At 44.7% G+C, this 23,995-nt stretch overlaps 3 protein-coding genes across 6 annotated transcripts; all 3 read right to left on the minus strand.

The window, feature by feature from the left end:
* Nucleotides 1-1,551: 1,551 nt before the first annotated feature.
* Nucleotides 1,552-3,770, minus strand: LOC129591139 (uncharacterized). Its single transcript, XM_055486675.1, has 3 exons — nt 3,469-3,770; nt 2,583-3,094; nt 1,552-2,322 (listed from the first exon to the last, which is right to left on the minus strand). Exons 2-3 carry the CDS (start codon nt 2,866-2,868, stop codon nt 1,718-1,720), a joined length of 891 nt encoding a protein of 296 aa, XP_055342650.1. The 5' UTR covers nt 2,869-3,094; nt 3,469-3,770; the 3' UTR covers nt 1,552-1,717.
* Nucleotides 3,771-5,603: 1,833 nt separating this feature from the next.
* Nucleotides 5,604-15,907, minus strand: LOC129591060 (uncharacterized). The gene is made up of 8 exons (XM_055486582.1): nt 15,806-15,907; nt 10,947-13,502; nt 10,327-10,728; nt 8,968-9,821; nt 8,315-8,523; nt 7,747-8,119; nt 6,763-7,193; nt 5,604-6,493 (listed from the first exon to the last, which is right to left on the minus strand). The coding sequence occupies exons 2-4, from the start codon at nt 13,477-13,479 to the stop codon at nt 9,253-9,255; spliced, it is 3,504 nt and encodes a 1,167-aa protein (XP_055342557.1). The 5' UTR covers nt 13,480-13,502; nt 15,806-15,907; the 3' UTR covers nt 5,604-6,493; nt 6,763-7,193; nt 7,747-8,119; nt 8,315-8,523; nt 8,968-9,252.
* A 2,008-nt stretch (nt 15,908-17,915) lies between these two features.
* Nucleotides 17,916-23,840, minus strand: LOC129591091 (uncharacterized). 4 transcript variants are annotated; one of them, XM_055486612.1, is made up of 6 exons: nt 23,189-23,840; nt 22,006-22,554; nt 20,406-21,756; nt 19,748-19,850; nt 18,657-19,450; nt 17,916-18,559 (listed from the first exon to the last, which is right to left on the minus strand). In XM_055486612.1, the coding sequence occupies exons 1-3, from the start codon at nt 23,442-23,444 to the stop codon at nt 21,170-21,172; spliced, it is 1,392 nt and encodes a 463-aa protein (XP_055342587.1). In that variant the 5' UTR covers nt 23,445-23,840; the 3' UTR covers nt 17,916-18,559; nt 18,657-19,450; nt 19,748-19,850; nt 20,406-21,169. The 4 variants fall into 4 exon arrangements, with proteins under 4 accessions (XP_055342587.1, XP_055342585.1, XP_055342586.1 ...); XM_055486610.1 differs by having other exon boundaries at nt 20,381-21,756; XM_055486611.1 differs by having other exon boundaries at nt 18,657-19,466; nt 20,381-21,756.
* Nucleotides 23,841-23,995: the final 155 nt, after the last annotated feature.

Below are 23,995 nucleotides of genomic sequence, written 5' to 3' on the forward strand. Positions count from 1 at the left end.
GTTCGCGAAGGATGGGGCTTACCATTCTTCTTCTCCACAGACTGTACAGCGCTCCGGAGCTATTATGCAGAAGCACCCACACGTCGAGGATGTAGCCTATTGTAAAATCGCCTGGAGAATGTGCAAAAGAAGAATAATAACAATTAAGACAACGTGTAGTGTACGTCTTACTGCTATAATGCTATTTAACGATGTGCGATGATTTGACTAGCCATAGCATATTAATTTGATGTCCTTCGTAAATAAGGATATGTGATAGTGCCGAATTGTACGTGTACAGACATACTACAGTGCATCACATCATGATTGCGCAATAAATTCGTGACGGTGAAGATTTGACGCTGGCCCATAGACTCATATGCTATAACAGATAACTTAAATTTTCAAACATTCATAACTTTGTTAATTTTCGCGTTAATGTTTGTGAGTATGCTTTAAAAATACAGAATAATATCTACTATTAGGCAAAACAATTTTTTTTCTGTTTCCGTCTTAAGGTGTGGCACTGAGAGCATACGTGGTTATCATAGCCGCCTACGAGAAATCTTTAAATCAAATTAAAAGTAAAGTATGGTAAAGTGTGCTTTTAAAAAAATTATAGTTTAATCGTAGGCGTTAGTTTGCCGATGCCGTTAATTCCGTTTTCCTTAATCGAAACAAATTGACCAAGAGCATTTGCTGTATCTCTATTCTACACTGGAGCCTTTAATAAGTATCGTCATGTAAGTACAAACTGAGTACTAGAAAAAACGAGTTTATAACAAAAACACTTCTTCAATACTATCCTGCTCGGGGATTGTACCCATGACACATATCGCGTCTATTCTACGAACAAGCTAATCTTAATGAACGAGACTTTTACATCGACTTCCTCAGTTTCATAAAACCAAATAGCTGCCTACTGATGAAAAGAGGCATGCTAGCTGCTTCTGACAGCAGCAAGCATCATGAAACTAGTGAACACCCCCGGATTTCCTCAGTAAAGTACGAGGCACGAGGCAACGGTTTCCCCGCTCTACAGCACATTTTGTCACTTTCTCTGCTGCATCCCTGCCGAATATACAAGCGCGCCATGATACATAGATTTGCGGTTACGCTAGCCCCGTCGTACTTGCCGGGGTCAGCAAAATGCAGCGGGTTCACGGGCACACGAAAGGGAAAACCAGAAACGACGCAGCTGCCGCTTTCTGGGTGATCAGTGATTGTTTTATCAATTTGCCGTAGAAGCACTGGGAGCGCTTGAGAGGAAACAAAAGAGACGGCCAGTTTTCTTGGGCTAATGATATTAGAGGAGATTGTTTAAGTAAAACAGATCTACGGCTTTCTTGAAGCTGCGTAGTCTCGCAATAGTTAAAAGCAATGCGGCAGCAGGTTTGGCAGTTTGGCACCATGCCAAGGAAAAACAACTTTGTTAATATAAATGACTTTATTTGTTTTTTTCGCTTGAACATTAACAGTTAACCGTAATGGTTGTATCGCGTGAACATCGCTGCTTTGCAAAGGCGTGAACTAAATAAATGAAACATTTTCTTAGATTCCACATACATCGGTTTTGCGGCTGTAGCAAACGTGGTTATCGCTCACACTCAGCCTTACTGTCGGTTCAGGAAGCGGTGAAAATGATGAATATACGGGCAAAATTTACGAGCGTCGTTTCGGACGGTTTAGAGGCCAAAACGTCGGGCGGACAACTCAGGCGACCGGTCGTTTTGGGCGGTTACAGCGGCCTTGCATTGCACGGCCCACGCATTCCTTTCCCTGTGTTCGCCTTCATCACTTCGGCATACGGAGGAGGAAGATCCGATTCCCGTTGTATTGTAACTGCGGAGAACGGCGGGACGTCTTCGGTGGTCGTGTTGGTGAGTGGCAACATGTTCTCCACGACTGCGAGCGGAGTATTGGCGTCGTTCGGGGTTTCAGATGGAGGTGGCGCGCTGATGGTCAGCGAGATTACTGCGTCGGGTGCGGGCACATCAGTACCACAGAAACGCATCAAAAGGCCCACCACGGCCAGACAGGCCTGCATTCCAAGGGCGAGCCCTTCGTCGAGCATCGTCCATTGGTTACTGCTATGCCCCGCTGACGGGTCTAATGCTGCTTCCGTGAGCGCACCTACACTGAGCAATGCTCGAACGATCTGACAGCATACGTAGATGAGAATGAATCTTGAGAAAACCGGCTGGGAAGGCTGCCGCGTGTATGGTGCCGGTGCGTCCACTTGTTGGCCGCGAAATAAGCCAGACAGTCCGAAAATGCTGCTCATCACTCTCCATGACCGGGAAATGAGCATAAAGTAAACAGTTTTCCCGGTTTCCTGGTGACCTGTGAAAGCAGTACAGTTTATCTGTTCCCCTACGGTGATTTACTGTAGCAGCCAATACCTGACAGTGTATAATAATAACTATACAGTTGGTTTAGGTACAAAACTGACTGCCGCCTGTGCCGCTCTGCACGACAATTGTGCGGCGGTCGAAAACACAAACCCTACAAAATAGTAATAACAAGTGCATAATCAAAGCTGCAAAGTGGCAGTACGCCTAAATTACTCGTTGATTCGGTACTGAGCGGCGCGCGCCACCTACCTCTGATCTGATAGATAACGATTGACGGCAACGACAGCAGCACATACGGCAACTCAAGGGCACAGGAAAAAACCACAAATCTAAGTGAAAATTCAGCACTGCTGGTCGACGTATTTCCGGGACCGTTGGTCGTCCCGATGCACCAGTTCCTGAACGTGAGCGGAAGACGATCCCGTCTTAGGGTTACCGCGGCAATGAACAGGCAGGTTCCTTCCACAATAAGGTTAAGATTCCCCACAAAAATTAGCACGACCGCTCTTCCTTCGCTGCCCTGTAGAGCTCCCATAATAACGGCTCCAGTGCCAGGAGAACGCTGATAATCATCCAGGACATACAGACTTTCAAGAACTTTAAACCAGCTGTCCGGCTGATGGACGAGGAAATAATGGTTTGTTCACGAATGACGTGGCGTGAGGCTTTTCTTCTCCCCACGGTATAAAGTACTCCGAAGCTATTACAGACAACCACCCACACGTTGAGGATGTATCCTAATGTAAAATCGCCGGGCAGATCTGAGAAAATAAAATGAGAGTGGCAGCTGTTGCGGTGAATAGTATGTACATATGGCTATAATAACACCGTTAAGCCCGCTTAAGGTGACATCTAGTTGTAGACGTATTCCAGCTATTGGATTTTTCTCCGGAATATCAGGGTCTTTGATCCCAAGTTACTCATTTTTAAAGGAGGCCTCGCATTGAAATCCTTTTTATGAATAAAACAGTTGCGACTTGCGAGCACCCAACTTTTTTCGGAATATTATTGTACTTCGAATTCTTTAACTGTCACCGCCATCTAATACACTCTTCTCTCGCCGGCCTCCGCACAGTTGTCAAGCATGTATAGAATAGTACTGCACTTCGAACATATAACGCTTGCACGTTCGTACCTTTGGGGTTCGAAGTGGAGAAGAACGCTGTCAGTACGCCAAAAAACAGATTCACCAGCGAGAACCACAACGTCAGGTAATAGTATGTGCATTTAAAATCGTATGTCGTGCTCTGTAAAGATATCTGTTCTACCCACACGCTGCAGGTTCCCCGCTCCTGCGTGGATGATGTCCGCAACGCCATTGCTTCCCGCAGCGTTAGGCAATCCTTGATTAGGATCAGCTTAGCAAGATTGCACAGCAAGATGTCAACTTATGGATGTCACAGTCAATGATTACAGTTACATTCAACCTGTGATCAATTGTCATTTTTTGCTGCTTGTTATAATTATCAAAAGTCATAGTATTATCAAAATATTGCAAACTCAGACTGGGGTAGAAACATACAAACGTACAAATGATACAATGCTGTTTGGTCATGGAAAATGTTAGTCTCACATGCAAGTGCGAAGACAACCTGTTGTAAGAGCATGATATTCACGCTTTGCTATGTTGAAGTGTAATCCCAAAGAAAATCAATAAACGGTCAACGTCGCATGTGCCTAAACATTTGTGTAAATCCGAACGTCATACGATCAGAATACGTTAGAATATACGTAATATTCAACGTACAGCAGCAGATACCGGCATCATCAAAAACCGATTTTGGCTTTACGGATTATGAACTAATATACTGTAGATATCAATTTTTAAGTGCAGTAAGTACTAGTGCAGCACGTACAGTACAAACAATTACGTCGTGCGTACCATACCCAATACCGAACATCCCGTGCGCATGCGGCGCAGTGCACTGGTGCGACAGCTGAATATTAATTTTGACGTAGTCGTGCATTGCACTGCACCACATGCTCCGGAATGTTCGGTATGGGAGCGCGAGACGGTTTAGTCTTCAAATGTAAGTACTCGTATCTTGCAAAAACCAAAAAAAGGTACAACACGGTCAGACTTTTTATTCCTAAGCTCTAAGCAAATACGGTAAATCGTCGGAAAAAGGATTGCGATGATCAGGCGAAAAATAGCGCTTTAAGGCCGCCGCAAAATAATTATAGAGCGGTTGGACGAATCTCAAATTTTTTTGTTAAACCTTCATCCCTTGTCCTGAATGGCTTGATACAAAAGGAAGTGCGTATATGCACAGAAAATAAATTAGTGGTTCAAGCTTATTACGGTAACTACGGCAAATCGAATCAACATACGGCTGTTCAGTGGCACAGAAGCAGACTATGGCAAAATCGAAAAGCACTAAAGCTCAAGCTTTAATTCAGTTTGCCAGTGTAAATGTGAAACACCTCTGACAGTAAAAAATCACGGGAAGACATTATTCCACAGACGGCACGTGCACTAACAACACCCTTACGTTAGAAAAGTGTGGTGTTCAGTTGGACGTTCAAATTTCCTTTCGTTCAGATGCATCCTAACCTACCGGCTAATGAGCGAAAGGACCGAGTGCTGTGGATTCGATGGATGGTCATCGGGGCACTTATACGATATCGACGTAAAACACATCGAAAGCTTGGTTTCGAAGCAGCAGTTCTTGAGTCCTTTACAGTTCATCTGTCATGGAAGTGGCGCAAGCATCACGAGAGATGCGGATAACGAGAGCGATGTACCGCCTCCGTTAACTTCTTAAGCTTTAGCTCTCAGCGATGGTCAAACAAAAATACTTACTGCAGCAGTCCCCAATCGCAAGGCCAAGGATGCGCCAAAACTAACTATGTTACTATGGCCTTCCGAGTGTTGAAAGAAGACGGTCGTACGATGGAAATACGACCATGGTTTAAAAGGCCATGAAATATACTCACAAATCACAATGCACGGCGAGACATCGCGCTGAAAGGATCACACTTATTCCGATATGCCAGTACAGTGTCATAATTAAAAATACGCTATGAACGTTATACGATATTATACACTATGAACGTTATAATTATAATCTTATGATTCTTATCACAGTATTAGGAATCATAGTCACAAACGTATCAGAGCAAACGCTGTCCTTAAATAATTTTTAAGAATTCTGTTTTCGTTTATGTGACAAAAGATGCGCATACCGGTAATATGGCAATACGAACTGTACGGCAGGAAATGGTAATGGTTTCCTTTATCTGCTGACAAAACTGTAACAAAAGAAATTTTAATGTTTAAAATAATTTTCTATCCAAAAATACAACGCTGGCTGCCGATACGTATTTTATCTTCACAAGTACCAGCGAAACCCACAAGTGATAATAACAATAATAATTTACTGGAAAAACACCAAGCACTATAATAATAACAACAATTTCCTGGACAAACAACAATCACTATTTCTTGAACCCCGGTCCGCAGTCAGTGGAGTGCGTAGTGTCACTGTTTAGAAGAATCCTTGGCCGATGCGTTCCAGTTGTAGTGATCAAAGGCATGCTTCGGTTGACATAAGTCAATGGATAGCTTTCACAGAATGCATAACGCTGATTTGCCACGTACTTTGCGATTGGTATTTGACAATATGCTGGCCCATCGTTGCCGATTTCCGGGTTTTGAACTTACATCCTGTACAATATAGAAAAACCCCGGTGGCACAAAGCTGTGCGTGCTCCCTGTTTGCCAAATGTGAGAGAAATGCGTCCTCTTCCTCGCAGGATACGCGACAAACCTGACACTGATATCTTGCGCGAACACTGCTCGTGGTAGAATTTTCTGGCGGAAGTAACAGCATCTCGGGAGCCGTTCCCGCGCATCGGACTGGTGATTCACTGGAAGTTGGGTGCCCTGTACTGTGGCTGGAGTGAAATTGTGCTGTGTCAGTTTCCACATCCACGCCGACTTCTGGGATAGGCTCGGACGAATGATCTGGCTGTTGGAGATTACTTGACATAGGCTCAGGTCGAGGTGGTTCTACGATCGGAGCCACAAAAGTTGGATCTGCGGCTGCATCCGACCGCTGCTGCCCGTTATCCAAAGCATCTTCCGTTTCGATCGGCCGGAATGTGAATACCGGCGTAACGCATGTTTCATGGTTAGGAAATGCAGTCGAAGGTTGAGTCTATACAAAGGAAGCATCTTCAAAATGATAATAATAATTTATGGCGTACAATTTCATAAGTCTTAACTGTGTTAAAGAAATGTACAACTTATAAACCGCCAAAGCTACTGTTTATATTGACACCCCTACATTTTGCTAACTGAAGGAGAGTTTACCCGCTAAATTGTGTAAAGGATACATCGCTTCTGAGTGGTACTGTTACTAGTATCTGAGTAACAGTATGAATCAACCTCAAAAAACAAACAAAGACATGTAGTTTGGCATCTTACATTACTGAGCTGGCCGGTTGGGAACGCTTCTTCGTCGTTGTTGTCCTGCCCTTCGGCAACTCTACCGCCATCTTGCGTGGATGCGGCATCGGACACGGAGCAAACATCGTGGTGCAGTTGCATCACTTCAGGCGAACATCCCTGTTGGCGCAAGTCTGGAACGATGGAATGCATTTCTCGAGATGGGCTGCTTTCCCTGTTCGCAATCTCCTGCGATTGTGAAGCGGTGTTGTCTGCGGATATGTCCGGCATATGAGAAGCGGTATTCGCAGACTCCCCCGGTTCTGTGCCTGTGCCACACACAATGTTTTCCGGTACTTCCGTTTCCACGTGATCTTCCTCTCGCTCACCGTTTTGTTGAGGGTGTCGCATGCCGAAATAATCATCGAGTGAACGCGCACGAATATCCACACACACTAGAGCCGTAACTTCTGTAAAATAATCGTTCGTCATATAAAATTCAGTTAAATAATCGTAGGCCACGCTGAGAGAGTCAATTTAATTGGTTACTTAAAGAATAATTTTAAATCAGCAGCCGGAAGTTCTTGCAATTTACGTCATTATTTTAATGAATCCGTTTAGTCGATTTGCACCTCTTTCGGACCTGGTCACTGCCAGGTATCGCACACGTAATACGTATACCAAACCGCGAACAGTGGGTATAACTTTTCCCTGAGGCGGGCACAGTAATCATTGTCTTCTTTAATCAACAGCCTTCTTTAATTCGTGGTACTGTGCTGCTACCCTGCACTTCTCCATTAATTTTATTTCACTGTGCAGGCTCAGGCGCGATGTATGAACTGCTTCATGATTCACACATATGGCTCACAGACCACAGTCCATGTAGTGTGTTATAAAATCTAAGCCATGTACTGTAGTTATAGAATAGTGAACGGCTCATACAACGTACGTGCGCTCGCACTGCAAAAGAAATTAATGGACAAGTGCAGGATACTGTAACATTAAAGCATACAGTATACACACCTTTCTGGCTCTCGATGGCGCGGCAGTTGTCGCTGTTTGTGATTTCCCGAGTTTCTGCTGATCCGTTACCTGAGTGTGGAGGATGAACTTCGACAGCGCAGTTGTCATGTGGTAATGAACTTGCGTCACTATTCTCGCTTTCACAGCTTAGTGAATCCGCATGCTCTAAAGTTGTATGCGGTTGTTGTCGGTCCTTAGATGGCATCCGCTCAAGTTGGGGCGAAGTTAGGAGCGGCTCCGTATTGATGTGATCAACGGCTGATCCCGATGTCCGCCGCTCGATATTACCGACGCCTGGAGCTTCCAACCGACATAATGTCGCTACCGGAGTCACGCATATGTCATCGGCAGGTACTGCAGTGAACGGTTGAGCCTGTGAACATGCAGAATAATTTTAAAACGAAGGCAAGATTGCCATCCTTTGGCTCTACATTCTTAGCAGCAAATGGGGCGGCCAATAACAGCTGAAGAAACGTCTGCGATGTATTTTATTCCTAGTTAAAGATATTTTGCAGCCTTAAAGTAACAAACAAGCGAACAAATAGTCGGCACACTGCAACTAACTTACATTGGACAGCTGAAAAGTCACCAGTGATTCTCCGCTGCGGATATCCCGCTCAACGGCGTCGCTGCTGGCAGATTCGACGAACGGTTCGTTGTCCGTTACGTTATGCTGACGCTCTGGAGCACTGCTAGAGGCTTCGCTCTCGTACGGTTGCGGCCGCTGGGTATCCATTGTACTGACGCTAAGGATTTGGTGGCTGTACACAACAGCGACTAAAACAGGAAGATAAAAACATTAGGTAACAGGCGAGTAGCCGATTTGCTCACGTAAACTACTGCTGAGTATGCCATATGCGGCGAAACGTCACTACTGAATGTATACAGAAAATGTCTTTTCTGCTATAATAACAAGTAAAATATTAAAGAAATTTACAAACTACACCTTTATAAGATCAAATGCATAAATACAATGCGGATAAAACATTAAAATGTTTATGCCTATCCAAACATAGAATTATTAATGTAACTAACCACAAACAGACTTGTCTTTGCGCTACAATAGCCTTTTGGTATTCACACGATAAGCTTTCGTAAAACGTAAAACGTAATGGAAGCAGCATGGTTTAGCAGTGCAGTATAATCGATACGTGTATACCTCACAGAGTGTCTACTCGTGTACTATGCAGCCGTGGCCCGTAAGATCAAAATGAGTCATACCGCTCTGGCTGTCCGCGTTTTCATTTAGCTCACGAGGTCCCGGTGTCCCTTCTTTCTCACTGCGACAAACCGGCGGACGTAAATTTGGTGGGGCGTGTGGAGTATGTTCAGCCATAGAATCTTCGTGGTGTGCAGATGTGGTTGCGCGTCTGCCTTGAGACGCTGGCCCGTTCGGACGTTTGGAAGCCTTGGCAGGCTTAGATGACAAACCACAAAACGCTGTTGGAGCATCACACAGCTGGCGTCGTGTCCCGGACCTGACGATACGGCGGACACGTTTCGCCGTTATACCCGCGATCTTGCCTGCATTGGGTGGGTTACGTTCTGCCCCAAAAGATCATCACAGGAATCGCGTTGCTGCTCGCCATGACTGCTGGCTTCACGAAAATGATGGCTGTCTGTTTCTACCTGAGGGAGTTCTTTGCGGCTGCAGCCCGGCATTTCTGCATCTCCCGTGGAAATGGCTGCGGAAAGGAAGCAGTTTTTAAGTTGCTGCCTAACCGCTTCATAAGAACATGCTTGTTCGCGAAGTTTCAGAACGATGGACTGCAGTTCCCGGAATGGGCTACTGTTCCCGTCCGTAACCGCTCCCCGTTCCTGTGCAGCCGGGTCCGGCAAAGCGATGGGCGTAATACTAGTTGGCACGATGGGCGGCTCGTTATGTTGCCGTTCTGGAGAGCTGTCACGAGGTTCGATATACATGGTGGTTATGTTCCCGATTGGTGCGATGGGCGGTCCACTGTCGGCTACGTTATGTTGATGGGATGGTGTGACGTGATGCGCTTCGTTAACGCGCGACAGCGGCTGAGGGGGGTCCGTTGTATCTGCTGTATAGTGGCTGTGTGCAGCAGCGGCTAGATGCAGAAAGATTATGTGCAGGCTGGAGATGATAAGCGCCGTACAAGTGCTATACAGTCTACATCTTGTGAGAGTGGAGACTTACGTATTGTTAGATTATGTATTCAGCGTGATTGCCAGTAAATGTAATGTTGCCATATGTGCTACAGGTACATGTAAATACCAGACCTGGGCAGTTAATTTTAACTATTTAACTTAACGCGAGTTATTTTCGAGTTATTTAGTTATAACTTAGCTCTTTAGCTCTCATAAAAATACTGTATATTGCCTATGGCAGCGTAACTCGCGGTTTAACTCGAAACTCGGTTTTCTTGTATAAATAACTCAACTCTTAGCGTAATTTGCACGCTCCCGGTAACTCGTAACTCTAACTTTGGGTCATTTTTCTATAACTGCCCAGGTCTGGTAAATACATGTAGCTACTCTGTACATGTGCTTATTATGTAGCTATATTTCAAAACGTATTTACTATAAAAATAATAGTATAAAAATACGCCATACCGTTCTGGCTGCCCTTGTTACGCAGTTCATTGACCTCAGCAGGTTCCGGCATCCCTGCGGTTTCACTGCTGCATACCGATGAACGCAAATTCGGTGAGCCGTGTTGTGTACATCCAGTCACAGAATCTCCACTATGTGTAACCGTTGCTACACATTCGCATTGGGACGCCGTACCGTCCTGATTTTCGGCAGTCATGGTTGGCTGGAACGTGGATGTTGTTGGAGCATCAGCCTCCTGACTTCCTGGTCCAGATTCAAGCATACTGCGGAGTCGCTCCATCGAAAGTCCCGATGTCTGGGCCATATCGGCGAGGTTACAAGTCCCTATGAAAACATCGTCAAAGGAACTGCGTGTTAGCTCGTGGTAAGTGCTGACCTCGGACGCATTGTGCCCGTCTGCTTCTATAAAAACAGCACTCAAGCGTTTGAGGAGCATAAAGTCTTTATTATCAGCGTACGGGTGGAGAAACAGGAAACAAGCAGGTATCAAACCTTGTACAGTCGCCTGTACTTTACCCGTTGTACGGCATTGCATCCAGTATTAAAAAAGCACACTTACGCACGAGGAATTTGCCGAATATAGATTGTACAACATACGAGCAGCTGGTTAACCTGCTTACCACTTTGGCTACTTTCCCCAGAATTGCGATCCACACCCCCGTCTTCGGCGTCATGGAGTAGTAACGTGCCATCTACGCGGAAATCCGTAGAAGCGACCCCGTAGTAACCAGCGCCATCGATAACTGCCGTTGGCTGTGCGCCCTGTGCGATTGGACCTTCATTGAAACTTCTCCAGTCAAGTTCGTGAACTTCTGAAGCATTTCCATCCTGCAGACTATGCGTATTCGTAGTGGTCGATTCTTGGATTATACTTATAGTTGTCGGTAAGGCGTCCACAGCGGCAGTGCACACTCTCGGCTCTCCGGAGATTACATGGCTGGTACTTTCGTCGGGATTAGACTCGAAGGTGTTCCCACAATCGGAATTACAGCAAGGTTCACATTCAGAGCCTGGAACTCTCTGTTGCATGGCTAACAACCGAGCTGACCTCCGGCGCCGATGGTCCGTTTTGCTGCCACCGTCATCATCAACTCCCGGTGTCAGGACGACTCCTTCTTCCGCGTCACTATTATTATCCATCGCAGGTGACTTCCTGCTCAACGGAAGCACATCCGGCGCACTCGCTTCTTGGTCCCAGTTTTTCCTCAAAATCTTGCTTATCGTACGAACGCTCAGTTTCAGCTGTTTCGCAATTGCTCTCATTGTCAATCCCTCCGCGCGCAGTTTCTGAATATCTGCTTGCCTCTGCAGGTAGCTGTTTTGGCTGCGTTCCTGAAGGGATTTGCCATTCTGTAGCAAAATCCAGTTTAAAGTTCTCTCTGAGATTTTAAACTTCTTCTGGATGTACGATCCACCGCGACCTTCTTCAAAGCAGTTCAGTATGTCTTTCTTCTTTTTCTGGCTAACAGAGACCTTAGTTCGCTTGACCGAGCTGCGGGAAATAACAGCGGCTACTTCTTCACCCAGCTTAACCTCTTTCATAATATCGGTTATTGAGTACCCACGATGATGCAGCAGGAGGATATTCTTCTTCTGTGCATTGGTAACGATCATTCGTCGGTATGTCCCTACGGTCTCGACGCTAATGCTGAACCGCTTCGCAATTTCTTCTGGACTGAGTGTTCCTTCGCGCGCTAGCTTTCTGATCTCATTTTTCTGAAGTTCAGTCAGCTCGGTGCGCCGTTTGGGCAACTTTGCTGCCTTGATAAACTTGTGAAGTGTTTTACTGTTGATATCCACGCGCTCTGCGATTTTTCTCCATGTGCAGCCGCTTTTGTACATTTCGCAGATCAGCTGCTTGTTTTTCTCGTTCAGTTTGTGTTGCTTGGGTTGAGCCATAGAACTCCCAGGGTGTGCTTCTTCATCTCGGGAATCCGTAGAAGCGTGCCCATGAGAAGCGGCTTCGGTAACTGCAGGTTGCTGTGCGACCAGACCTTCGTCAAGACGACCCGATTCAAATCCGGAAGTTCCTACCCCGGAAGTCTTTGTTTCAGAATCTTCCGCATCACAAGTGTCAGTTTCTGCTTCGGAAGTTCCTGCATCCGACGTCTCTGTTTCCTCTTCTGATATCACTGCATCGGAAGCATCGCTTTTTGCTTCAGAGGTTTCTGCATCAGATGCTTCTGATTCGGAAGTTTGGGCTTGATAAACACTTTTGCGTTTGCATCCTTGATTTCTTTGCTGCAAGGCTGTTACCCGAGCCGACCTCCGACACCCGACAGCTATGTTGTTACCGCCTTTCTCGTTAACTGGCGAACTTGGCGAATTCTGGACGACTTTTTCTCCGGCGGCAGTGCTCGATTCCATTTCAAGGTTAACCCTGCTCAAAGGGAGCCCATCAGCCGCGATGGGTGCGTTGTCACAGTTCTTTTGCAGAATATTGAATATTGCTCCCGTGGTAATTTTCAACTGCCTTGATATGGCCCTCATTGTTAATCCCTGAGCACGAAGTTTCAGAACAGACGCTTGCCGCTCCTCATAAATTTTTCGGGAACGTTCCTGGAACGTTTTCCCATTCTGCTGCAAAATCCGTTGTAAAGTCGTTTCGGTGATGCCGAACTTCTTCAATATGTGCTCCTTAGTCCGCCCTTCTTCGAAACAGTTCAGTATTTGTTCTTGTTGCGCCTGGGTAACGGAGAGTTTCCGCTGCGCGGCCAAAGCACTTCTAATTACAGTATATGCGGCATCTCCGTCAACTTTAACCTCACGCATAATATCCGCCCTTGAGCAGCCGCGATGGAACAATTGAAGGATCATTTTCCTTTGCTCTTCCGTGACTGGCGATTCGGTGGCCCTCAGCCGAATTCGATCTACGCTGGTCGTGCAAATGTTGAACTGCTTCGCAATTTCTGCCGTACTCTGATCTCCTTTGCGAACTAGCTCTAGGATCTCTTTTCTGAGGCTTTCAGTCAGCTTAGTGCGTCGTCGGGATAATTTTTCAGCTTTAATGACTTTCAGGATTGTAGCACGGCTGACACCTACGCGATCGAGGATTTGCTGCCATTTGTAGCCACCTTTGTGTAATTCACAAATCAGCCGTCTTTTTTTCTCATCCATTCCTTTCTTCTTATCGGGTGCCTTGGAGTTGATCATCGGCAATCCGAGTGGGTGCGAATCTGTACAAGCCGGGTAATTAGTTTCTTGCGTAAAGGACGCAAAGGTACAGGTACAGCAGTACATACGCGCGACGCTGCCTTTTACATTGTTAGAAAGCAACCACTACCTACACTACAGCTGTCGAAATGATAAATTTAATTCCGAAACGGCTTGTTATGAGAAATAAATTCGATTGTTAAGTAGGCCGACCCACTGTACTTTTAATAAAATACGAATGCAAAAATATATCGCAAGCATAGTATTATATTCATGCCGCCGCTGATGTTTCAGCCAGATACTAACTTCGTTAAACTGAAGCTGCAAAATTTTATCAGCCCTTTTTATTTTAAATCAATCTAAAATACCGTACATACAGTAGTTTTGCTAACAACAAGATGAAATACCTAACCAATGCGGGCAAACGATTATTCCGAAATAGCTTATTTAACTCAGTCTCCTGGACTACAATCAACACAAAGTGTATCTGTCTGGCATCTGCCTTCAGTAACTCGTATCTAAAATATTCTGTAACGCTAATACATTTCACTAGTTAAAACAGAAAAAGGGATGCAATGCGGCAGGAAAGCGGATGATTTTATATACGGTGGATGAAATTCGGCAGAAAGCTGGCTCCTACAGGATCTTCGCGGGGAGGCACCCCCTCGATACCTTCTCTCAAAAGACCTACGCATCCGAATCTTTTTGGGGATTTTATTTAGAAAGAGTACAAGTACTGTAATGCAAAATACAGATGACAATATTTAAAGCAAAACAACAAATTCAAGCAGAAAATCAATCCGAAATCACGCATGAGGCGATAGTGGCCAAAACCAGCTGCGCAATCCTTGCCAAAGCTCTAAACCTAAACGTTGCAAAATGGAAGCGAACTGGGATATTTCGGTACGAACGAAAAGAATTTCTTACAAAACAAAAGCTGCTTTGTTCAACGAACCCATATAACTCGCATGCCAAAGGCACAAAATGACATCTAAAATCGAGGTATACTTTCTCTTCTTATCTGCAAATGCGCGCTTCTTACCTTCTTATATACCTGTACGAGTATTTATCAGAATTACTTCCCTGCTCGTAATCGCTGTTGACTATTTGCTCACTGACGCTCATAATCGCTGACTGACTATGAGTCAACATTTACCCATTTCAAAAACCGGCAAACTCTAATGAACAGTTCAGATATTTGTTCAGATATACTGTATATACCCACAAAAGTTATTGTTACAACTCAACCAAAGTCATTATTTAAACATTCAAATTGCAGAGAATTATTATTATATAATTATCTGTAAACTTTAAAACATAAATAACCTACGCTTTAACACACTGCAAAATTTAGCTGTGATTGACGCCGCAGTATAATGTACAGCTGTACGGATGTAAGTCATGTAACCTATGTATATACTCGGGGCTTCACATGTGACTTTTCGTCGCTGACTTAGAAAATAGTAATTGCCTAATTACATAGTACCGAATTCGGGTACATACACGACAACTTTCGCAGTGGCGCACTCCCAAACACTTCTTTGCATTGCTTTATGATATTTTGTAGCCAAAGGATTTGTATACGTAGGCGTGAAATCCTTTTGCGCGCGCAACATCCGGTTGGGTGTTATTAATAAAATAACATTCCAAAGTTTAAACGCGCGGAGGTGTACCAAAAGTCTCAATATGAACCGAAGCTCTTCAAATTTTGCACGAAAACACACATTACAATGCCTTTCGTTTTGGTACCGAACCAGCTTTCTACAATTTTTTTCAAATTTTAAAATGAATTTCGAAAACTTTTAAAATTAAATTAAAATTTGAAAAACGTGGTGGAAAGCTGGTTCGGTGTAGAACGATCTTCATAGTAATATGCGGTTTCATGCAAATTTTGAAGAGCATCGGCTCAGAATGAGACTTATGGTACACCTCCGCGCGTTTAAACTTTTGGAATTTATTTCACTAATGACTCCCGAACCCGATGTTGCGCGCGCAAACGGATTTCACGCCTACATATACAATTCTTTGGCTATAAAATATCACAAAGCAATGCGAAAAAGTTTTGGAAGTGCGCGACAGCGAAAATTCCGGTGGATGTACACGTATCTAGTGCTATGTACCGGACCAAATGCCGTAATCACGAATTGCGATATGATGGATGTAATTCTTGCATCCGTCATAAATTATTGTAATTTGTGAATTGGTATTTTCACCTATTAGACTAACTGTCACGGCCATATCCAAGAAGCTCTGCTTCTCGCCGGCCATCGCACAATCGCCGAGGATGTGCAGAATTACTGTACACGTAATGCTTGCAGGTTCGTACCTTTGGTATTCAAAATGGAGAGCAACGCTGTCAGTGCGCCAAAGGAAAGATTCACCAGCGAGAACCACAACGACAGAAAATAGTATGTGCATCTAAAATCGTATGCCAGGTCCTGTAGGGATAGCTACTCTCCCCGGCGTCCCGCACGCTGCAGGTTCTCACTCCTGCAGGATGAAGTGGATTGTGTCCGCAGTTGCATTGCTTCCCCATCGTTAAGCAATTAGGATCGGAAGTCAGCTTTCAGTTCCAGCGCTTTTCGATACATTTTCCCTCAAGATTGACGCTGACTTTGTGGATGGAGATCTACAGAGCCGGGAGCCGTAGCAAAATAACCTTCTTTTTCCAGAACATATTTCATCACGACACACTTTTGACTTCTGCACCAAGTATTTAGCAGGGTAAACATTTTGCGACAGATGTGGGCGACGAACCGGATGTCGGTCTTATGCAGCGGGGAAATATCATTTGATACAAAAGTATTTTCGAAGCAACATAGCTGATATTCTGCTAACAGCCGTTATCCGATCAAATGGAGCTCGTAAATTAGTAATAAAATTAGGATGTGCGCCAGGTTGCACTGCAAGATGTCGAGTTGCCGATGCCAGAGTCACTTACATACTACAATTACATTCCTCCTGTGATCAATTTTCATACTACATACATATGCCGTAGTCTAGCTGCATAGAGGATAGAGGACAGGGAGAGGTATAAAAATAGCTCTGTCTGTTCAGCTTTACTACGACTATACTGGATGATCAGTCGTTATACTAGTCACACCAAGGTATTGTAGACGGGTAATTTTTATTGGTTTGCTTATCATTTATAGGTTTAAACATCAACATTACATTATAAAACAAAGTAAACAGCGTTAAAACCGTCAGAACGCGGAACAGTAGACGTCACAGACAGCGCATTCCACCGCTGTATTTCAATACAAAGACGCTGTAGTAAAAACTCGTAGGAGCGTCGTTCTCCCGTAGCATCCTTTAATCGCCTGCCCAACTCTCGTAAAAATGTGATACATGATGGACCAGCGACGCCAAACGTTTCAAAAGCCAAAGCAACAAATTCGAATTCAGGAGCTAAATACTCGTATTTCCGCCTCTTTTCTTCTTCCGCTTTTCGGGCAGCTTCTCCAGCCTTGACGCTGCTGCTGATGACGTTAGACAAGGCAACCGTATCAACACAAGTCACGTCCCATGCTAACCGTAACCCGTTCTTCCAAGGCAGTTGCGATACACCGTCCGGCCGGCGATTATCTTCATCACTAGTGCCAAGCGGTTCCAGTAAAGCCGGTATTTTAGCAGTGACCAGGCTTCTTCGAATCAGTTCGTTCAGTGCAGTGTGGCGAAGAAAACGTCCGGCGCTCTTATTATTATGTTAAGTTTATTATTATGTATTGTAGACTGAGACTGGGGATAGAAGTATACTAACCTAAAATATTGCGTGATCCATTCCATTGCCGTTGCTCAAGGTGTGCGACAGAAATGGAACGAACACATGAAGAGAGGAATCTTCATTCTTTCCTCTCGCACACCTACTCGTAGAGCAACGGCAATGCTTGATCATATAGAAAGATATCATATCACATGCAAATGCCATGACACGTACTGTACGAGTTCGCGCTTTACTGTACTGTGGTTAAGTGTACAGTACACTTACAGTAATCCCGAAGAAATCGATAATCGGTATATTCTTCGCATGTTCGGCTTGTGCCTAAACGTTTGTGTGAATCCGAACCTCGTACGCCAGGGCGTCCACTTATTACAGCAGAATAATTTTTCGGGTACTTACATACTACAACTACGGGTACCTGCATCATTAAAAACTGGTTTTGGCTTTACGGACTATGAATTAATATAAATTTTTAAGTACAGTATTAGTGCAACACGTACATACAAATTGTCAATGGATACAATTAATAAGATTAGACGATCGCGCGTTCTCATACCGAACATTCCGTGCGCATGCGGCGCAGTGCTCTGTGCGAAAGCCGGATATTTTACAGCAGTCGGAAAGCGCACTGCGCCACATGCGCACAGGAAGTTGAGTATAGGAGAGTGTGACCGTTTACTATTAAATTGTACGTACTCGTACCTTGCAGAAACGAGCATGAAAAAGCACAACACGGTCAGACTTTTTTATTCTTTAGCCCTGCGAATAAATCTTCGGCATTAGAATTGCGGTGATTAGGATACATCGTATCTGTACAAGCCGGTAATGGAAAAAAAAACAGCATTTTAAGGCAGCCGCAAAACAATCATAAAGTGGCTGGACGAATTTTAACATTTTTGTTGGATCCTCATCCCTTTTCCTGAATGGCCTGGTGCAGGGGAAGTGCTTATATATAAGTACAGACTACAGAGAAGGAAATCAGTGGGTCAAGCTTACTAATGCGGCGAATTATGTTGCATGTGGCTGTTCTGGCGCACAGAAGCTGACGTCGGCAAAATCGGCATATGACCAAATTCGGGATTTAATTTAGTTTGAAAGTCTAAATGTCAAATGTAAAAAAACCTGCAGTTGATAGTCAAGGAAACACATTATTTCTCGGACGGCACATGCACCAATGCCTTTAGAAAAATTTGGTGCCCAGTTAGAGTTTGAATTTCCTTTCAGTCTGATTCATCTTAGCCTGCATCCGCGACGGTCAACAACATGGAGAGGGTCAGCATGAGCAAGCACTTCGGAGGCAGCCTGGTAGCCACATCCTTTGTGACGTCATCGATGTTTTTGGCCTTTTTCTTCTTCCATCTGCACCAGCAATACTGTCACATCGTTTTAATTTTCATCATTTTACAGCAGTTGAAGCTTTTTCATAATGGACATTTTGCCCATTTGTCGCACTTACAGCTCATAACACAGCGGAAAAAAAGGCCAGATTCCAACGTATTTCTTCTTTAAATCATCCTCCGTCAAAGAATCTAACCAGGATAGCGTGGCTCTGGTTTTACTACATATCTGGAAGTGTGGGACACCGTTCTTTCAGGACTGATTGGAAGGCTGCCGGCAACGTGCATGTTGTGGGTTCCGTAAAGGTATACTTCCAATACGGAAATACGAAAACGACCGGCTCCTTACAACATGCTAATGAGGAAAGGACCGGGTGTTGCGGATTCGATGGTCATTGGGATAGTTGTACGATATCGGCGTAAAACACATTGACAGCTTGCCATTAGAAGCAACAGTTTTTCAGCAACAGGTGGCGTAACACAGTGGCATAATCGGCCTCGACTGAAATGTGGCCTGGAATGTAACAAAATCATCTTCCGTTCGCAACATAGGCCAGAAAGTATACCAGGAAAGGTTAGGGAATTCTATAAACTCGTGGAACGTCAGGACGGAATTGTCAGCGATGATCCACCAATCGAGTTTCACGCTCAGAAACGGCAGAATAATGTTTGCCAGATGGTGCAGACATTTCTCCCAGTTACCGATGAGGTAAATGATTTTGGTGCTGGCTGTTACTGTGCTGCACAGTATGTGCATTATGGTAGCGGGGGCTCCGATAAAGTTAGACCACTGCTGTCGTGAGAACTGTATCAAAGTATCGAGGATATCCATAGCATGAGTTCATGACGTGGTAAGATCAAGCACTGTTGTATGATCTCGGAGGATAATAAGTGACGAAACCATTTACACGCCCTGAAGACAAAAATATCTGGATTGCCTATAAAGCGTGTTGCCTATACGGCGACATCATAGAAAAAAAAGAATGTGCCTAACCACACCGCTTCACACAAAAACGACATTTATTTTTTTTGCAAAATCCTTAGCGGTGCATCTGCCACTATAAAAAAACAGTTCTATTGCATATGCAGGCATCGGAACTACTGTGAAGTTTTGTCTCAACTCTCTGCGATTGATTATTTACGAATATTCGAATAACCTGTCTGATCCAGACAGGAAATTTCCTGAAAGGAAATTGGGCAAATACCGTACCTGCGAATCTGATGTTGATCAAAAACATCCATATAGGAGAATACAGCCAGATGCAACTCCGCAAATAGATCACTAAGGCGCAGTTCATTGGGGTTGTCCAGATCTACGAAGAACAAGTCAACAAGTACATACCCGTGCATCACGACATTGCACTGGAGAATGCTTAACAAATCAATTTTACAGTCACAGGCAAGACAGCTATGTAGATGTTGCTATTAACATGCAGCGTGATGACTTGTGTCAAAAAACAGCAAATTCTCCGTTTTAAAAATTCGTACTTTTTGTGAATGCCTGAAAAGTGACCTTATAATCTGAAGATTTTATATACGAGTACTGCGTTAAAAAGTGTGTGAGCGCAATACCCCGGTTGCTGAGATATGGCGCATTAGACTGAGCCAAGAAATTGGACGTATAGCCAGGTTAATATCCAATCCAATTTTTTAATAACTTTGTGGGAAAAGGCGCATAATATTATTAAGACGAAGCTGAAGGAATTCTTAAAATATATATTAATTTTCAAATTCATATTTAGTTTGTGTATTTTAATTTCTAGTTTGACAACGGTAGAGAATCTTTATACGGCAATCTGCAAGGTTTCGTGTCACGGCAATCTACTTTACAATGGTTACTTACGTTCCATGCCCAAAATCACGCTCACAAGTTTGTCCACCATTCTACCCACGATCTTCGGGGAACCCGTCGTTAGCGCAGCTAAGAACCGCTGAATGGCGTAGACCGAATACCTCCGAATACGCCATTCCTCGGGGTCTTGGCAGCGACCTTTTGCGACCAACCCGGCAACGCACTCATCCACAATCCCCAGAAACATTATCTGCTTCGTTGCACCACACCTCGACAGGAATTGGCTGTGAAAGTGTGGCATGTCCTACGTGCGTTGCATTTCATCCGCAATATCAGGGATTTTCTTCTGGAACTTGCAAAAAGGGATTAGCACACGGCGAAAGGACTCCCTGGTGACGGGCCCCAGCGGTCCCGCCCGAAGCACACGCTTCAGACAGTTCAGAGCCGCATCATTCCCGTCTCACACGCGGTACTTTTTCACCGTGTCATTCGGCAAGGCCACCTCGACATTCACGAGCGTCAAATTGTAGTAGCAAAAGAGTTCAGCGGAGATTGCAGGCTGCCATGATTCCGGTTGGGCCTCATCTGTACTCACCAGGACATCTATTCCTTTGGCGATTATTGACTTGGATGCTGTAACTGGAATGCTGTCCTGATAAGCCCACTTTGCGCAGCTTTTTCATGGGGCCGAGTCATGAGGACAACTGGACGCTGTTTCGATATGATTTCGTTCTGCCGACATGTTCGCCCGACTTTAGTTCTCCAATTTCGCTTTGGTTACACCGCTTTTCACCCCCGGCAGTCTTCTCAACACCGGACTACAACGTTACAGCCACAAGATCACTGGCGTTGCCGCGATCTTCCTGTCGTCGTCTTCATAATCTCCGCATATGAAGGAGGAAGATCCGATTCCCGCCTTAAAGCGACTGCGGCATACGGAGGCGCTTCATCCGTCGGCGTGCTAGGGCGTGGCAAAAGGCTTTCCGTTACCTCATCGGAACGAGTAGAAGTTCCCGCGTCGCTCACAAGTACAACGGGAGGTAGTATACCGTGCGGAGCCGTCGCGCCTGAGTCTGCCACAGGCCTAGGACATGTCAGTAATAAAAGGCCCGGTAAGGCTAGGATGGCCTGCAATATCAGGGAAAGCCCTTCTTCGACAGAGTTCCAGTTATTGGTAAATTTTCCCGTCGCCTGGTGTCCGACCGCTTCTGCAATTGCGGCCGCACTGAGCGCAGCTTTAACGGCCATGCAGCCCACATAAATGCGAATGAATCTTGAGCAAGCCGGTTGGGAATACTGACGCGGGTCTGGTGCAAGCGCTCGAGGCTGGTCCCGGTAAAATAAACCGGATAGTCCGAAAATGTTGGTGAGAATTCGCCATGCCGGAGAAATCATCACAAACACAGTCTGTCTGATTTCCTGGAAATCTGCAAAACTAATGGATTATGAAGTTGCAACCCCTTATTTGCTTTAAAAATTTCACTGAAGCAGTTTAAAAGCTGAAGTTATCAAACAATATGATGTCAGTATTTGTGTTTCATCTTAAGAACATCTGAGGTAAATAATTCAATAATTATTAAACCCAGTAGTAATAATTTAGTATTAAAGGAGCAAATATATTTAATAAAACAAATAAGTTAAATATTAATTCAATAATGGTATGGAGCGTCACCTACCATCGAAATGGGAGATAATAATAATTAGCATAATTGAGAGCTCGGTAGCGCAGGACAAAACCATCCAAATATGGAACGCTTCAGCTTCGCTGGTCCGCGTATTTTCTGGCCTCTCGTTTGTTCCGACACACCACTCAGTGAAAGTATGCGGAACACGCCCTCGATTCAGGGTTACCGCGGCCATCATTAGGCATATCCCGACTACCACGAAATTCATGTCGCCAATCAGGATTAACACGCGTCCTCTTTTTTCGCCCAACTGCACAGCTCCGTGAATAAAGGCGCCCAGCGCCAAGAGAACGGTGACGAGCATGCCGGACAAGTAGACCTTAAAGAACGTCCAACCCGGCGCTCTGTTGACGTGAGATGAACTGGCTGCTTGTTGGCAAATGGTTCGCCTCCTCCGCTCACTGAACAGGATTCCACCCATGTTAAATAGAATGGTCCACGCGTCCAGGATGTATCCCGTTGTGAAATCACAGAAATCTCCGAGTGCTTCTGTGGAATTGCGACAGAATTCACCGCAATTCTCCATCGTGTGCTTGGAGTCTATTGGATAATAAATTATGTGAATCCAAGCGAATTCTGCGTGCTGTACAATTTGGAATAAGATTTTCTTATCGTCAGGCCGCCAGACCCACACACCAGCTGACGGTGATCTGACCATAATTTAAGTGATGCACCCCAGCCGACCACAATTTATGTGGTGGTGGCCTTCCGCGCGGGTCACCAGCTAAAACCGGTTCATGCGCTTTACACAATATAGGAGCAAAAAACAAAACTTGGTCACGGACCGATTTTTGTTTTATGGTCCTGTATTATAAGAGGCGCGGTCATGCAGTCGGTCCGCGGTTCAAAATTTAGGCGTTTGACAGAAATATGATAAACGCCCTGTAATACATTTGGTTCACCGACACTCAAAGGTACGAAGAAAAGCGCATTTCTGCGCTATATGCGCTAATTTGAAGATCCGACATTTTTAGCCTACACTGTACAGGGTAGTACAGTGAAGTAGCCCTGCACTGTACAGAACTGAACGAAGGGTGCAATTCAGGCCCGTTGTTAAACTTTATACTCAACTTTCCGTTATACATAATACAAAATGTAACGTATATGCGCATTATTACATAGTTATAATCAACAAGAGAGTTTGTACGAGTATTTCGTACTTGTATTTCCGTACTTGTATTTCCGTCCGCTGGTGCTCTTCCTTTGCGCAGTTCACCGGTAGAAATAATGGATAAGAATACTGCCAGCAGGTTGACAGCAATATTCGCCAGAGAGAAGTTTAAAGTCAGATGGTAATATGTGCTCTTAAAATCATCCAACATGTCGTTTACCATTGACTGTTCCTCCCGCACGGCGGAGATAGCTACAGTCGAAGACCTGACCGGCGAAATCCGCAATGCCGCTGCTTCCCGCAGCGTAAGATAAACCATAATTCGTATCGGATGTCAGTATCCACTGCTCTTCGAGATAATCTCTCTCGACACTGGCGTTACGCGGCGACGATTTCTGATGGAACCGGTTGCAGAACGAATAGCACTATTCCCAAAAAATTTTTCGCATGCCACACAGTGGCGAGTATTTAGCTTGTCAAACTTTTCGCGACAGTTGTTCCGGAGATCAAATAGCGTACAGTGTTGACGCCTATTTAACGGTATTAGGGATGATTTGTTACAAGAAATTTTTCCGTGTTAAACTTGGCTGAAGTAGAGCGTCCTATAGCTTTCTTACGGGATCGTTCGCAAGTTTAAACAGAAAGGTGACGGGTGGCTGATGTCATAGCTCTAAAACATGCTTGAACTGTCACACGGTCTCAAACTTCTGTGTGCTGATAGCCGTCATAACTATGATCTCATATCCACTCGAGAGAATATGAGTACGTGCAGCTATAAATAGAGTTATATTCCCACAACCCTACTGTACGAAACATATTGCACGGTGTTATGATGTGTGTGGGCCCAGCGAAAAATCAATAACCGGTTTA

Source organism: Paramacrobiotus metropolitanus, unplaced genomic scaffold (genome assembly GCF_019649055.1).
Source record: "Paramacrobiotus metropolitanus isolate TYO unplaced genomic scaffold, Prichtersi_v1.0 Parri_scaffold0000044, whole genome shotgun sequence".
NCBI lineage: Eukaryota > Metazoa > Tardigrada > Eutardigrada > Parachela > Macrobiotidae > Paramacrobiotus > Paramacrobiotus metropolitanus.

Excerpts from the sequence above, each read along its gene's own strand:
- LOC129591060 (XM_055486582.1), bottom strand. The coding sequence starts at position 13,479 with ATGATCAACTCCAAGGCACCCGATAAGAAGAAAGGAATGGATGAGAAA. Across the intron at positions 10,729-10,946 it reads TGGGGAAAGTAGCCAAAGTG|AAGCAGACGGGCACAATGCG; the intron begins GTAAGCAGGTTA and ends CTGTTTTTATAG. Across the intron at positions 9,822-10,326 it reads TAACAAGGGCAGCCAGAACG|CCGCTGCTGCACACAGCCAC; the intron begins GTATGGCGTATT and ends TTCTGCATCTAG.
- LOC129591091 (XM_055486612.1), bottom strand. The coding sequence starts at position 23,444 with ATGGTTTATCTTACGCTGCGGGAAGCAGCGGCATTGCGGATTTCGCCG. Across the intron at positions 22,555-23,188 it reads ACCAGCGGACGGAAATACAA|ACTCCAAGCACACGATGGAG; the intron begins GTACGGAAATAC and ends ATTATCCAATAG. Across the intron at positions 21,757-22,005 it reads TATTATCTCCCATTTCGATG|ATTTCCAGGAAATCAGACAG; the intron begins GTAGGTGACGCT and ends TTAGTTTTGCAG.
- LOC129591139 (XM_055486675.1), bottom strand. The coding sequence starts at position 2,868 with ATGGGAGCTCTACAGGGCAGCGAAGGAAGAGCGGTCGTGCTAATTTTT. Across the intron at positions 2,323-2,582 it reads CGTTATCTATCAGATCAGAG|GTCACCAGGAAACCGGGAAA; the intron begins GTAGGTGGCGCG and ends CTGCTTTCACAG.